Consider the following 17,240-nt stretch of genomic DNA (forward strand, 5'->3'; position numbering starts at 1 on the left):
GAATCTTGATTGGTTGGTTCAAACTAGAATTGTCCAAACTTTTCAACCATTTATTTTGACCTACACAAGGGGTAATTTTGTTTGAATTAATTTTGGGTGAACATTAATTTATTCATTGTCTTATTCCTAAAGATCCCTTACCCTATAATAATTGCAAATATTGGGATTAATTTTGTTTCATTGCCCTATCCCTCTTACTCTGAGAAAAGCTAAAAGTAAATGGACTTAATATTAATGATATGTTTAAAGAAAGAAAGAAAAGAAATCATATACTTCTAGGATTTATTTTATTGAGAAATTGAAATTGTACATATCCTATAATATAAATTAGTAAGGGTTTCTTTCTCTGAAGCTTAAGATTTCAATAACTGCTGAACAGATTGAGTTTTCTTTTTAAGGTAAGCTTCACATAGTTCCTGTGATGATTTTGGGCAATTTCATCTTCAGATTGAAGTCTTCGGATGGTTTTAGTTATTTTTTTCTAACCCCTTTCGCCTCTTTGAATACAGAGGCATAGAACCTAGGGGCGCATCCGCTAGTATTTAAATAGATAGACACAGATAAACATTCAGAAAATGAAAGATCTTAAATAAATCTTTGAAAAAGAATATAAATAAACTAGCGGCTTCGCCCCTAGCCTCTAGTGGCTTTGCCCCAAGAGGTTTGACCAAACAAATTTTTCGTGTTTTAGATTTTAAGGAAAATAAAAAAAATTGGGGGGGGGGGAATTTTTACGAAACAAAATTTTTGGGGGGGGGTTAGGGGTGTCCCATCCCCCAAGAAAATAGTTATAAACCTTCCCGGGACCTATGAGAAGCTACCCTGTAAAGGAGAACCCAATCAGTTCAGCAATTAGCGAGATCCTTTGCTACAAACAAAGAGACAGACAGACATCGTTCTACTTTGTATTATAGATATTATTGATATATTTAAAGAGAAAGAAATATTTTTTTTATAGAGAAAATATATAGATAGATAGCCAGACAGAAATATAGTCACAATAATAGTTTCTGCTGAATAGACTAATAAATTTGACTTTTTAGCAGTTGACTGCTTAAATAAATTGTGTAATGGCAAATGGTATGATGATTCCTGCAATTAACGTTACTTGCTTTTAATAGCATTATAATAATTACTTATAATTTACAATACCTTTTTTCTTATATAAGGTTTAAGTAATTAAATGGAAACAATTTTTTAAAAATATTTTTAAAAAATCTATAGAGACACCCAGATTTATTATAATAAGTTTACAAGTGTTTCTCGAAATAAAATTTGCACACAATTTTAACAGCATCTAGCGGAAAAATTATGAACTACATATAATATTCTACAAGTGAGTACACAGATTTTTAACGGATAGATAGATAGATGGATAGAAAAGATAGTTAGAAAGATAGAGGGGCTGACAGACAGACAAATACACATTTAAATTAAGTCAAGACTAATTCAATAAAATCTCTTATTAAAATGGTTCAACTAAAAAATGCAGATCTTTAGAATGTTTCAGAAGGAGAAAAAACGCGTCATTTCTGATAGTTTTGATAACAATTTTAGATCAAACTAATCCTAAATATACTCTGTTTAAAATGTGCCTAATGGATAACCAGCTGAACTTAAAATTTTACCATAAGGATAAATAAAGGTGGCCTTTTAGATGAAAACTGCAAAATGTTTTAGTGGGCAGATCACCAATAATAATTTCAATAAGAACCATAAAAATAAATTAAAATAGTTTCCAATCCATGAAACATATTTAAACCTGTCAAATATCTGCCTGCCCTTTTATTATCTAAAATTTTTTAAAAATTCTCCCTGGGAAAAAAGGTAGTACATTGGTTGTCTGATGTTTTAATACAAAAATAATCACGCAACAAATTCTAATTTCTAGCGTTGTCATAAAATATGTTACAACATTAAAATTTCAGGCTTTTCAATCTTGTATCAATTTGTAACATTAAAGTAAATAACCTCCTTAAACCCCAACCTAAAGTTTGTTCTAAAAGCCCACAAATTTATGATTTCTATTTTTGCATTTTTTTTCAATGCAAAAACAGAAATCGGTTGAGAAAACAAACTTTTTACACAAACAGATTTACCCTTTTTTCTGCAATTGATGTATTTTTTTTTAGTAGCAAAGCTACTCTAAGAATATGAGAATATGTCGGTCTGTCCATTAAGCCCATCTGTCACAAAGTAAGCTTCTTAGGGTTCCGCGAGTCTTTAGTATTAAACTATTTTTTTATTAAGATTCCAATTTTATAATAATATAATATAAGGAGACATTGCAAAAAAACTGGTACCCAAAGTTTAAAAACGCGTTTTTTCTCATTCGTCGGCTTAAAAACTTCGTTAAATCTTAATTCGTTGGTTCAAACTTAAGTCAACTAAGAGAATTTGATGTACTAAGCTGCTTAAAGGGATAGGCTTATAATTGTTTGTGAATATTCCTAGCTGTTAACTCAGATTATCGGTTCTATATTTGCAATGATTCAAATTATGTGAATCGCTCCTTCCAAATGCAGTCATTCTTGTTTAGTGTTTGTTAGCTTTAACTACTTTGTTAAAACAAAAAGTTACAGAATAATTTTATTGCAATAAAGAACAAAGACAATTATATCTAAAATAGCGCAGCAATATTCTTTAAAATTTTTGGAAAAAAGTAAAACAAATTTATTTTTAAATCAATAGAGTAGAAAAAATGTTAAAAAGATTATAAAAAGAAAGGTGAAAGAAGTAGTACATTCGACTTTGGATGTATAAAGTTGAAATTAAGTCCTCTACCGTAAGAATCTAAAATTGTTTTGAATATTGTCTATAATGAAAATCCCCAAGCCGAAAAAACACTTTCAGTAAACAAATTTTGTCTTTAAAAGTCGCTTTGCATTAATCAAAATCAAGCAGTTAACGATTAATAGAAAGATTATTCTTTCTTTTAAAGTCAGAAGTATCCTTTTTTTTTATAAAGTAGTAAGTTTTTGTTTGTTTGTCTTTTATGATCTTGCTAGCTATAGTTTGCTTTACTTTTTCCACGTGATGGTTTCAAACTATAAACTAGAGATGCAGCCACCAGCCAGCAATATTTATATTTGATAATTTAGGTTTCGATGTTTGGCAAAGAACAACAATATAACAAAACCAATGGAAGCCTCTGTTACTATAAAGATGATATGTAAGTATTTCTTCTTATTTATTTTGGATCCCTAGATGATATTATTTTTTAGGGGATGGGGGGGGGGGGGGTTATAAAATAAACCTACAATAAGATATTATCAACTTCATCCTTATTAAGATGACCAAAAAGGGTATGAAAGGATAAATGATTTTAAAACAATTCTAGGGATGGGTCATCTAAAGAAAAAGCATCTTAAACCAGCTTTTTATCAATTTTTGTTAGTTATCCTACAATATTAAGTAGTAATGTATTATTGTCTAAAGCTAAGAGACGTGGAATTTTATGCTGGTCTTAAGCTATTTTTCTTAGCTCTTCTAACCTCGCCTAGACGCAACTAGGGGCGAAGCAACTAGCCTAACAATAAAACAATAACAACCAAAGATTTAATTTAGTTCCACCAATAGGGGTGAAGATCCACTAACAACCAAATTATTTGTTTTAGTTCCACCAATAGGAGTGAAGATCTACTAACAACCAAATTATTTATTTTAGTTCCATTAATAGGAGTAAAGATCCACTCACAACCAAAAATATTTATTTTAGTTCCACCATTAGGAGGGAAAATCCACTAACAACCAACTTATTTATTTTAGTTCCACCAATAGGAGTTCAGATCCACTAACAACCAAATTATTCATTTTAGTTCCACCAATAGGAGGGAAGATCCACTTAAAACCAAATTATTTATTTTAGTTCCACCAATAGGAGTGAAGATAAACTAACAACCAAATTATTTATTTTAGTTCCACCAATAGGAGGAAAGATCCACTAACAACCAAATTATTTATTTAAGTTCCACCAATAGGAGTGAAGATAAACTAACAACCAAATTATTTATTTTAGTTCCACCAATAGGAGTGAAGATAAACTAACAACCAATTATTTACTTTAGTTCCACCAATAGGAGTGAAGATAAACTAACAACCAAATTATTTATTTTAGTTCCACCAATAGGAGTGAAGATAAACTAACAACCAAATTATTTATTTTAGTTCCACCAATAGGAGTGAAGATCCACCAACAACCAAATTATTTATTTTAGTTTCACCAATAGGAGTGAAGATCCACTAACAACCAAATTATTTATCTTAGTTTCACCAATAGGAGTAAAGATTCAATCACAACCAAATATATTTATTTTTAGTTCTACCAATAGGAGTGAAGATCTACTCACAACCAAATTATTTATTTTAGTTCCACCAATAGGAGTGAAGATCCACTCACAACCAAAAATATTTATTTTAGTTCCCACTAGGAGTGAAGATCCACTCACAACCAAATATATTTATTTTAGTTCCACCAATACGAGTAAAAATCCACTCACTACCAAATATATTTATTTTAGTTCCACCAATACGAGTGAAAATCCACTCACTACCAAATATATTTATTTTAGTTCCACCAATAGGAGTGAAGATCCACTCACAACCAAATCCATTTTCTGTTGGCAAATCTTATATCATCAGGTATTTAAGAAGTAGCGCAGACACTCTGTTAACAGTCTGTCTGTCCGTCCGCCATATGCAAAAGCACAGAATTGTCATATGGACAAACTAGTTAAAAACACCTTATAATCATCTGTGGATAAAAAATAATGGTTGATTACTGCTAGTTTGAAACTAGCAATAGAGATTCAATTTTTAGTCCCCAAAGATGGGATGAAGACCAAACTGTATTACTTTTGTACCACTTTTGACGTCATATTCTCCATCTCTTTTTTAGGGGTTTAATTTCCCACTTCTCCTCTCATCTTCTTCATTTTATGACGTCACAGGAATCAAAAGTGACACAAAAGTAATGCAGTTTTGTCTTCGTCTACATTTTATACAAAAAAAAATATATTTCAAGCATATTGTTATTGCCCTAATTATAAAGACAAGTCTAATTACCCGTTTCAAGAGAATTACAGACTGACTAACAAACCAACGAACACGAATAAAAAGTTGAATGGCTTCGTTGCTAATAATTGTATTTGATTCTAATATCCGTTCTTTTCATTTTGATTTCTGGAAAAATTTTGGAGGGGAAAAACAATTTTGAGTTTGTTTATGTAATCGAATATTCGTATTTTGTTTCAACTTTCACACTGTGGTCCTTGATTAATAAAGTTGAAGGTTTTTGCAGGGTTAGAGCCCCCAGGAAGCTAGATTATATTTATTTATAAAAAAAATGGGGTATAGTCCTTTCCATGACATCGCTCCATATGGGGCGATGATTTTCTATAGCTCCTTCAAGGAGCTATAGCATAGCCTCTTATCATATGGAGCGATGTGAAAGCCCCTTTTAAGGAGCGTTCATATCGCCCCTTATGATAAGAGGCTATGCTATAGCTCCTTCATGGCCTCTTAATAGCTCCTTTGAAGGGGCGTTAATATCGCCTCTTATGATAAGAGGCTATACTATAGCCCCATGATGGCTCCTTCATAGCCTCTCCATCGCCCCTCCGTAGTCCCTTACCTTAATTTATATAACATCCCACTTGATGGCCCCTACATCGCTCCTCCATCGCCCCTTCTCCAAATTTATATTACATTGTACTTTGATGGCCCCTACATCGCTCCTACATCGCCCCTTCATCGCTCCTACATCGCTCCTTCATCGCTCCTTCTCCAAATTTATATTAAATTGTACTGTGATGGCCCCTACATCGCTCCTACATCGCTCCTTCATCGCTCCTACATCGCCCCTCCATCGCTCCTCCATCGCTCCTTCATCGCTCCTTCTCCAAATTTATATTAAATTGTACTGTGATGGCCCCTACATCGCTCCTACATCGCTCCTTCATCGCTCCTACATCGCCCCTTCATCGCTCCTTCTCCAAATTTATATTACATTGTACTTTGATGGCCCCTACATCGCCCCTCCATCGCTCCTACATCGCCCCTCCATCGCTCCTTCATCGCTCCATCTCCAAATTTATATTACATTGTACTTTGATGGCCCCTACATCGCCCCTCCATCGCTCCTACATCGCTCCTTCTCCAAATTTATATTAAATTGTACTGTGATGGCCCCTACATCGCTCCTTCATCGCTCCTTCATCGCTCCTACATCGCCCCTTCATCGCTCCTTCTCCAAATTTATATTACATTGTACTTTGATGGCCCCTACATCGCCCCTCCATCGCTCCTACATCGCCCCTCCATCGCTCCTACATCGCTCCTTCATCGCTCCTTCTCCAAATTTATATTAAATTGTACTGTGATGGCCCCTACATCGCTCCTACATCGCTCCTTCATCGCTCCTACATCGCCCCTTCATCGCTCCTTCTCCAAATTTATATTACATTGCAACTTGATGGCCCCTACATCGCTCCTCCATCGCTCCTTCATCGCTCCTACATCGCCCCTTCATCGCTACTTCTCCAAATTTATATTACATTGCAACTTGATGGCCCCTACATCGCTCCTCCATCGCCCCTTAATAGCCCCTTACCTTAATTTATATAACAAAGCTCCTATATGGCCTCTCTATCGCCCCTTAATAGCCACTTACCTTAATTTATATAACATAGCCCTACATAGCCTCTCCATCGCCCCTTAATAGCCCCTTACCTTAATTTATATAGCATAGCCCCTACATAGCCTCTCCATCGCCCCTTAATAGCCCCTTACCCTAATCTATATAACATAGCCCCTACATAGCCCCTTCATCGCTCCTTCTCCAAATTTATATTACATTGTACTTTGATGGCCCCTACATCGCCCCTACATCGCTCCTCCATCGCTCCTTCATCGCTCCTACATCGCCCCTTAATAGCCCCTTACCTAAATTTATATAACAAAGCTCCTATATAGCCTCTCCATCGCCCCTTAATAGCCCCTTACCTTAATTTATATAACATAGCCCCTACATAGCCTCTCAATCGCCCCTTAATCGCCCCTTACCTTAATTTATATAACATAGCCCTACATAGCCTCTCCATCGCCCCTTAATAGCCCCTTACCTTAATTTATATAGCATAGCCCCTACATAGCCTCTCCATCGCCCCTTAATAGCCCCTTACCCTAATCTATATAACATAGCCCCTACATAGCCCCTTCATCGCTCCTTCTCCAAATTTATATTACATTGTACTTTGATGGCCCCTACATCGCCCCTACATCGCTCCTCCATCGCTCCTTCATCGCTCCTACATCGCCCCTTAATAGCCCCTTACCTTAATTTATATAAAAAAGCCCCTACATAGCCTCTCCATCGCCCCTTAATAGCTCCTTACCTTAATTTATATAACATAGCCCCTACATAGCCTCTCCATCGCCCCTTAATAGCCCCTTACCTTAATTTATATAACAAAGCCCCTACATAGCCTCTCCATCGCCCCTTAATAGCCCCTTACCTTAATTTATATAGCATAGCCCCTACATAGCCTCTCCATCGCCCCTTAATAGCCCCTTACCCTAATCTATATAACATAGCCCCTACATAGCCCCTTCATCGCTCCTTCTCCAAATTTATATTACATTGTACTTTGATGGCCCCTACATCGCCCCTACATCGCTCCTCCATCGCTCCTTCATCGCTCCTACATCGCCCCTTAATAGCCCCTTACCTTAATTTATATAAAAAAGCCCCTACATAGCCTCTCCATCGCCCCTTAATAGCTCCTTACCTTAATTTATATAACATAGCCCCTACATAGCCTCTCCATCGCCCCTTAATAGCCCCTTACCTTAATTTATATAACAAAGCCCCTACATAGCCTCTCCATCGCCCCTTAATAGCCCCTTACCTTAATTTATATAGCATAGCCCCTACATAGCCTCTCCATCGCCCCTTAATAGCCCCTTACCCTAATCTATATAACATAGCCCCTACATAGCCTCTCCATCGCCCCTTAATAGCCCCTTACCTAAATTTATATAACAAAGCTCCTATATAGCCTCTCCATCGCCCCTTAATAGCCCTGTACCTTAATTTATATAACATAGCCCCTACATAGCCTCTCAATCGCCCCTTAATAGCCCCTTACCTTAATTTATATAACATAGCCCTACATAGCCTCTCCATCGCCCCTTAATAGCCCCTTACCTTAATTTATATAGCATAGCCCCTACATAGCCTCTCCATCGCCCCTTAATAGCCCCTTACCCTAATCTATATAACATAGCCCCTACATAGCCTCTCCATCGCCCCTTAATAGCCCCTTACCTAAATTTATATAACAAAGCTCCTATATAGCCTCTCCATCGCCCCTTAATAGCCCCTTACCTTAATTTATATAACATAGCCCCTACATAGCCTCTCAATCGCCCCTTAATAGCCCCTTACCTTAATTTATATAACATAGCCCTACATAGCCTCTCCATCGCCCCTTAATAGCCCCTTACCTTAATTTATATAGCATAGCCCCTACATAGCCTCTCCATCGCCCCTTAATAGCCCCTTACCCTAATCTATATAACATAGCCCCTACATAGCCCCTTCATCGCTCCTTCTCCAAATTTATATTACATTGTACTTTGATGGCCCCTACATCGCCCCTACATCGCTCCTCCATCGCTCCTTCATCGCTCCTACATCGCCCCTTAATAGCCCCTTACCTAAATTTATATAACAAAGCTCCTATATAGCCTCTCCATCGCCCCTTAATAGCCCCTTACCTTAATTTATATAACATAGCCCCTACATAGCCTCTCAATCGCCCCTTAATAGCCCCTTACCTTAATTTATATAACATAGCCCTACATAGCCTCTCCATCGCCCCTTAATAGCCCCTTACCTTAATTTATATAGCATAGCCCCTACATAGCCTCTCCATCGCCCCTTAATAGCCCCTTACCCTAATCTATATAACATAGCCCCTACATAGCCTCTCCATCGCCCCTTAATAGCCCCTTACCTAAATTTATATAACAAAGCTCCTATATAGCCTCTCCATCGCCCCTTAATAGCCCCTTACCTTAATTTATATAACATAGCCCCTACATAGCCTCTCAATCGCCCCTTAATAGCCCCTTACCTTAATTTATATAACATAGCCCTACATAGCCTCTCCATCGCCCCTTAATAGCCCCTTACCTTAATTTATATAGCATAGCCCCTACATAGCCTCTCCATCGCCCCTTAATAGCCCCTTACCTTAATTTATATAGCATAGCCCCTACATAGCCTCTCCATCGCCCCTTAATAGCCCCTTACCCTAATCTATATAACATAGCCCCTACATAGCCTCTCCATCGCCCCTTAATAGCCCCTTACCTAAATTTATATAACAAAGCTCCTATATAGCCTCTCAATCGCCCCTTAATAGCCCCTTACCTTAATTTATATAACATAGCCCCTACATAGCCTCTCAATCGCCCCTTAATAGCCCCTTACCTTAATTTATATAACATAGCCCTACATAGCCTCTCCATCGCCCCTTAATAGCCCCTTACCTTAATTTATATAACATAGCCCTACATAGCCTCTCCATCGCCCCTTAATAGCCCCTTACCTTAATTTATATAGCATAGCCCCTACATAGCCTCTCCATCGCCCCTTAATAGCCTCTTACCTTAATTTATATAATCCTTACCTTAATATATATAACATAGCCCCTACATAGCCTCTCCATCGTCCCTAAATAGCCCCTTACCCTAATTTATATAACATAGCCCCTACATAGCCTCTCCATCGCCCCTTAATAGCCTCTTACCTTAATTTATATAACATAGGCCCTACAAAGCATCTCCATCGCCCCTTACCTTAATTATATAACATAGCCCCTACATAGCCTCTCCATCGCCCCTTAATAGCCTCTTACCTTAATTTATATAACATAGCCCCTTCATAGCCTCTTCATCGCCCCTTACCTTAATTTATATAACATAGGCCCTTTATGGCTCCTGTACAGCCTCTGTAATTGTATTGCCCCTTCATTATAGAAGGTAGGGCATTAAGGTAAGGAAGGAATGTGACCCTCTACAGTTTTAAATTTAAGTTTTAAAAGGATGACAAGGATGACAACATTTATAAAAGCAAAGCTCTGAAACGGTAGAAAAAAGTTTAATGAACATTAATAATGTAGAATGTCAGAACTGAATAGTCAGAACATAAATTTAAAATTCGAAACAAAATTGTAAGTAAATTTATTGAGAAATTGCTTACATGCAGGAAAATGCTTAAGGACGTACTCACATTTTTTGGACTTGTTTATAGATATGATTCGCTTATAACATTCTATTTTGTTGTCCTAGGAATCAGTATCCCAGAAATCAGATTAATCGGATAATTTTGATACATAAAAATTTGTTGTAAGTTAATAATTAGTATGCTTAAAATGGACGTACGGATATTCTGATAATGATTATAGACTTTCTAAATCGTACCTTTCTACTACAGGAATCACATGCCTAAATTAACGAAAATAGCTAACCGTTACGGACGTACGGACTGATCCTTAATATAGAAAAGCTTTGCTTTTAAAAAGTTAAAAAGATTTTTTGAGGGGATGGGGTAATATTTTTCTTGGGGTGAATTTTCTGGGAGGGTGGAGATACCCTCCCTCGAAATAATTATAAACCCTCTATGAACTTAAAAGAAGCTTCACTGTAAAGGAGAACCATATAGGTTCAGCGGTTAGCTTTTCTACAGACAAAAAAAGATTACTACTTTATATAATAGGTTATGAAAAAGGAAAAAAAAGCAAGATAACAAGGATAACAACATTCACAAAAGCAAAGCTCTAAAATCAGGAGGTCAAACATAAATTTTGTTAAAATTAGCATAAATCTATAATACAAAGTAGAATGATGTCTGTCCATCCGTCTGTCTGTCTGTTTGTCCGTCTGTCTGTCAGTCCCTTAAGATCTCGGTAACCACTGAACCGATTATATTCTACTATTCAGGGATTATACCTACTGGTCCTGTGGTGGTTTTAGGCTATTTTCTTGGGGGGTGGGATACCCCCAACCCCCCCAAAAACAAAAAAATCCCCCCCCATTTTTTTTTTTGCTGAAGATTTTCTTGGTCCTATTACGAATTTCGCCAAAAAAATTTTTTATCACCTCTTGGGGTAAAGCCCCTAGAGGCTAGGGGCGAATCTGCTAGTATAGAATATAGTAAAAGGGCATAATTTTATTTTTAGTATTTGATTATAATACTAAACCTTGTTGTCCTAAGAAACATTACTCCAAAACCCAGATGAATGGGACAATGATATTATACAAAAAAAATGGACGTACATACTTTCTAGTAATGAATATAGTATTGTACCCAACTGTTATAGAAATCATTCTGCAAAGTTTGAAATCGATAGGATATTTATAACATGTCTAAATTAAAGAAAATGTCGTCTAACCGTTTGGACGTACGGACAAACCAATCCTTACTATAGAAAAGTTTCGCATTTAAAAAGGAAAATTATAATGAAAATATAATGAATTAATAAAATAAATATAAATAATATAATAACATAATGAAATAAAGAAAAAAAAATAAACTAAGAGAATGAAATTTTTTAGTTAAATAGAATATTGAATAAGGATCATATAATGGACAAACAGACAAAGTAAGTTATAGAGCAGACTTTAAGAGAATATGCTATTACTCAAAGATTATCACGAAACCTAAGTCTTTTGAAGCATAATTGAGAGACAGACAAAATAATTTATAGACTGGATATACATATGTCATGGGAATATTCACTAAAAATCTCAACAGTCTATCTTTAACAATAGCAGAGAAAACCACATGCTTAACTTAATGAGAAGAGCAATGACGAAAGGACTAACCCTAATTGTAGAAAAGTTTCTCTTTTAACAAAAAAAGTATTTTTTTTGGTCTGAAGCTTAAAAATTTCATAAACTGACTAAATTCTCCATTTAAGGGAAGCTTCACATAGGTCATGGGATGGTTTTTTGCTATTTCATTTTCAGATTTAAGCCCCTAATTGGTTTAGGCTATTTTTCTGCCTCCTTACATTAAAAAGAGCGCAGCTGCAAGTGAATAAGAAAAGAGAAATATAAAAGAAGAATACATATTATCCTATTATATAAAGTAGTAAAACATAAACAAACGTTGGAGTGGACAAACCTAGGAATGGGACAATCGTCGGAGTGGACATTGCTTATGTAAAACGCAGGAGTGTCTTTAATTTTATTTATAAGATAAAAATCTTTCAAAACAAAAAAAAAATCTTGAATATCTTTTCTCACAGACTGAAATTTTAAAATCAGTCTGACAGTTTTCCAAAGTAGGTAAGTTCTATCGAAAGGCAAAGGTTTGAAACAGATAGAACATTTCATTAAACTAAAACATATTTTTTTCTCACATTGTTTACAACTGTCAAATATGTTTTTTTATATGCCTAACCCCTGCAGGGGGCTTATTTGTATATTTATATCTTAACCTAACCTAACCTGTGTAGAAATAACTAAACAAATGTTGTTGAAACCTAATTTTTAAGATATTATAGACACTTCTGCGTTTTACTTATATAATGTCCACTCCGACATTTGTCCGAAATATCCTGCGTTTGTCCACGTTAGTAAGGCTTTCTGTTCTGAAACTTAAGATCTCAATAACTACTAAACAGATTGCGCTTTCTATTTCAGGTAAGCTTAATATTTGTCTTGTAATGGCTTTAGGCTATTTTATTTTAAGTCGAGGGATGGTTTTAGGCTATTCTATTTTAAGTCCTGGGAAGGTTTTAGGCTTTTATTCATTCCCCTTTGAATACAGAGCCAATAGATGCTGGGGGCGTAGCCGCTAGTCGATATACAAAGTTTTTTTTTGTCTGTAGCAAAGGATCTCGTTTGCTCCTAAACCGATATGATGTATGTCTGTCTGTCTATATCGTAGGATCTTGCTAACCGCTGAGTCCTGAGATGATTTTAAGATAGTTTATTTTTTTTCCTTATAATAAAATAACAGGATATTTGTCCATAAAAAGCGAAGCAATATCTTAATTTTTGTTGTTGGAACTGTTATTCAGTTGATTATACCGAGGATCTAAAGGAATAAGACAATGGCCGATAAATTTTTATCCTTCCCTAATAACGATACACAAAATTGCAACACTACAACCAAAATATGACAAAAGTCCCCAAAGTTTTGAGCCAACGAATAAGAAAACTTCATTATAAAACTTTGGAGACTATTGTAAAAATTGCCTAATGTTTCCTTTCTCCCTGAGATTATACAGACTATCCTTAAACTAATATTTACATTAAAGTAACAGGATGTTTATCAGTATCAACTGAACCGATATGCTTCTCCTTTACATTGAAGCTTATTTTACTCGCAGGAAAAGTTTTCATTTTGGGGAGGGGACCAACACTTTCAGCCCCCGGAAGGTATCACTTCCCTTAAATTCTTAACCTTCCCCCTCCCCCCCCCTCTCCACCACATCTATTCATTAAAGTACTCCTAGGGTCATCTATGGGATTAGCCGTTAGTGACTTAAAAATAATTCAAGTGCAATGATATATTTACCAAATTAATACGATAATTTTGTATACATTTTTTATGAAAAAAAATTATTTTGCCAAAGGCAGCCAAAAAATAAGCAGCAAATATTTCAAAAATGCTCTGATAATCAGAGATCTACAGGGATAAGACGAGTGTCGATAAAATGATATATATACATATATACAGTGTGTTTTTTTATGAGAACTTTTTTGAAAGCAATTTTACCTTACTTATAGTTATCAGAATTTAATGATTAATGGCTTATTCTCTTCTTTTTTTATAACCTTTAATAGAAAAGCAAAAAATATTTCAGTTTTTATTCAAAAAGTACAGTAAATTAAAAAATTTAAATCTTAGGTGTCAACATCTAAAAATGGTTTTAGTGCATTTTTCTTATAATCTACCTTTGCAAGAATGGCTGCAAAACGCTTCAAAGTTGAGATATAGAGCTAAAAATTTATATAGATACTATTTGTGACATGTACTAGAACATTTTGAAATTTGAAGGCCATATCTCAACCAGGGAGGGAATACTGGCCCCCCAATGTACTCCCTCCATTCTTGGAAAGGGTAGAAGATTTGAGCATTAGAAAAATGCGCTAAAACCATTTCTCGTATTCATTTGAATCCGGTGGATAGGAACCGGTTCTCATCCATACGAAAAAACTATGTCTAGCATCGTATTATATCCAGCTTTCTACGAATATAGATATGTACAATCATAAGATTAAACCCAGTTTTTTTAGCCGGTGCCTTCGGCACCTCGGGGCTAAAAAAACTAGTTTTAATCTCATAATTGTACTTTCTATATCCGCGGAAAGCCGTTTATAATACGATGCGAGAAATAACTATTTTAGATGTTGACACCCATGTTTTGAAATTTTGAATTTACTGTACTTTTTAAATAAAAACTGAAATATTTTTTTGCTTTTCTGTTAATGGTTATAAAAAACGAAGAGAATAAGCCATTAAATTCTGATAACTATAAGTAGGGTAAAATTGCTTTCAAAAATGTTCTCATAAAAAAAACACTTTATATATATGTATGTTTATATATTAATTATTCCCATTGATGATTCACAAAATTACCCCTTCTTTAGTTTAGAATTAGTGGTTGAAACATTTAGACACTCAACTTAATGAACTAAACAATCACTAAACAATAAAAAGTCCCCAAGGTTGTTAATCTAACGAATAAGAAAACGGTATTATAAAACTTTGGAGACTAGACAGCACTCTTGGATAAGCCAACTTATAACACTTTGGGAACTATCCCAATCCTCCCTGGCGAAATGACAATGAGATTTTTTGGTAAATTTGTGGCAAACTTTATTCTTAATAAATTAGCACTTGCCAAAATTATACTGGAGAGATATTTCATTGAAGAATAAATCTTTTTTTTTGCCCAAACTTTTCGTCAGCCAATAATAACAGATAAGTTAAACATTGTAAAAATAATATAGTAACTTAACTCGAGTTGTCGAGAAATTAGGTCCTGAGATGGTTTTAGGCCTGGAAAGGTTTATAACAATTTTATCTGTATTTCTTAAAATAAATTAACAGAATCTTTGTCTGTATGTATGAATGTCTGTCTGTACCGAAGGATCTTGCTAACCGCTGAACCAATATGGTTCTCCTTTACAGTGAAGATTCCTATAGGTCCTGAGATCGTTCTCCTTAATAGGGTAGCTTCTCATAGGTCCTGGGGAGGTTAATAACTATTTTATTTTAATCCTTATAATAAAGTAACAGGATCTTTGTCTGTATGTATGTCTGTCTGTACCTTGCTAACCACTAAACCGACATGGTTCTCCTTTACAGTGAAGCTTCCTATGGGTAATGAGATGGCTTTAGGCCATTTTATTTTTAATCCTTATAAAAAGTAACAGGATCATTGTCTGTATGTATCAAAGAAGATCGCTAACTGCAGAACCGATATGGTTCTCCTTTATAGGGTAGCTTCCAATAGATCCTGGGAAGGTGTATAACTGTTTTGAAGGAGGATATAAGGGGCTATTAAGGGGCGATGGAGAGGCTATATAGAGGCTATGTTATATAAATTAAGGTAAGGGGCTTTTAAGTGGCGATGGAGGGCTATTAAGGGGCGATGGAGAGGCTATGTTATATAAATTAAGGTAAGGAGCTATTAAGGGGCGATGGAGAGGCTATGTAGCGGCTATGTTATATAAATTGGCTATTAAGGGGCGATGGAGAGGCTATATAGGGGCTATTTTATATAAATTAAGGTAAAGGACTATTAAGGGGCGATGGAGAGGCTATATAGGGGCTATGCTATATAAATTAAGGTAAGGGGCTATTAAGGGGCTATGTTATATAAATTCGGGTAAGGGGCTATTAAGGGGCGATGGGGAGGCTATGTAGGAGCTATGTTATATAATTAAGGTAAGGGGATATTAAGGGGCGATGGAGAGGCTATGTAGGGGCTATGTTACATAATTAAGGTAAGAGGCTATTATGGGGCGATGGAGAGGCTATGTAGGAGCTTTGTTATATAGATTAAGGTAAGGGGCTATTAAGGGGCGATGGAGAGGCTTTGTAGGGGCTATGTTATATAGATTAGGGTAAGGGGCTATTAAGGGGCGATGGAGAGGCTATGTAGGGGCTATGCTATATAAATTAAGGTAAGGGGCTATTAAGGGGCGATGGAGAGGCTATGTAGGGCTATGTTATATAAATTAAGGTAAGGGGCTATTAAGGGGCGATTGAGAGGCTATGTAGGGGCTATGTTATATAAATTAAGGTAAGGGGCTATTAAGGGGCGATGGAGAGGCTATATAGGAGCTTTGTTATATAAATTTAGGTAAGGGGCTATTAAGGGGCGATGTAGGAGCGATGAAGGAGCGATGGAGGAGCGATGTAGGGGCGATGTAGGGGCCATCAAAGTACAATGTAATATAAATTTGGAGAAGGAGCGATGAAGGGGCTATGTAGGGGCTATGTTATATAGATTAGGGTAAGGGGCTATTAAGGGGCGATGGAGAGGCTATGTAGGGGCTATGCTATATAAATTAAGGTAAGGGGCTATTAAGGGGCGATGGAGAGGCTATGTAGGGCTATGTTATATAAATTAAGGTAAGGGGCTATTAAGGGGCGATTGAGAGGCTATGTAGGGGCTATGTTATATAAATTAAGGTAAGGGGCTATTAAGGGGCGATGGAGAGGCTATATAGGAGCTTTGTTATATAAATTTAGGTAAGGGGCTATTAAGGGGCGATGGAGAGGCTATGTAGGGGCTATGTTATATAGATTAGGGTAAGGGGCTATTAAGGGGCGATGGAGAGGCTATGTAGGGGCTATGCTATATAAATTAAGGTAAGGGGCTATTAAGGGGCGATGGAGAGGCTATGTAGGGCTATGTTATATAAATTAAGGTAAGGGGCTATTAAGGGGCGATTGAGAGGCTATGTAGGGGCTATGTTATATAAATTAAGGTAAGGGGCTATTAAGGGGCGATGGAGAGGCTATATAGGAGCTTTGTTATATAAATTTAGGTAAGGGGCTATTAAGGGGCGATGGAGAGGCTATGTAGGGGCTATGTTATATAGATTAGGGTAAGGGGCTATTAAGGGGCGATGGAGAGGCTATGTAGGGGCTATGCTATATAAATTAAGGTAAGGGGCTATTAAGAGGCGATGGAGAGGCTATGTAG

The 17,240-nt window shown here is 36.1% G+C and overlaps 1 protein-coding gene across 1 annotated transcript in view; it reads left to right on the forward strand.

The window, feature by feature from the left end:
• The window catches only part of LOC145331741 (nephrin-like), a 103,458-nt gene that overhangs the window by 39,816 nt on the left and 46,402 nt on the right, over nucleotides 1-17,240 (forward strand). The window contains exons 11-12 of the mRNA XM_080176574.1: nucleotides 3,102-3,172; nucleotides 4,572-4,641. Of these exons, the coding sequence (XP_080032700.1) occupies nucleotides 3,102-3,172; nucleotides 4,572-4,641 (141 nt within the window). The remainder of the gene's footprint in view (nucleotides 1-3,101; nucleotides 3,173-4,571; nucleotides 4,642-17,240) is intronic.

The sequence above is a fragment of the Acartia tonsa genome, chromosome 11 (assembly GCF_053477335.1).
Source record: "Acartia tonsa isolate MP-2025a chromosome 11, ASM5347733v1, whole genome shotgun sequence".
Lineage (NCBI taxonomy): Eukaryota > Metazoa > Arthropoda > Copepoda > Calanoida > Acartiidae > Acartia > Acartia tonsa.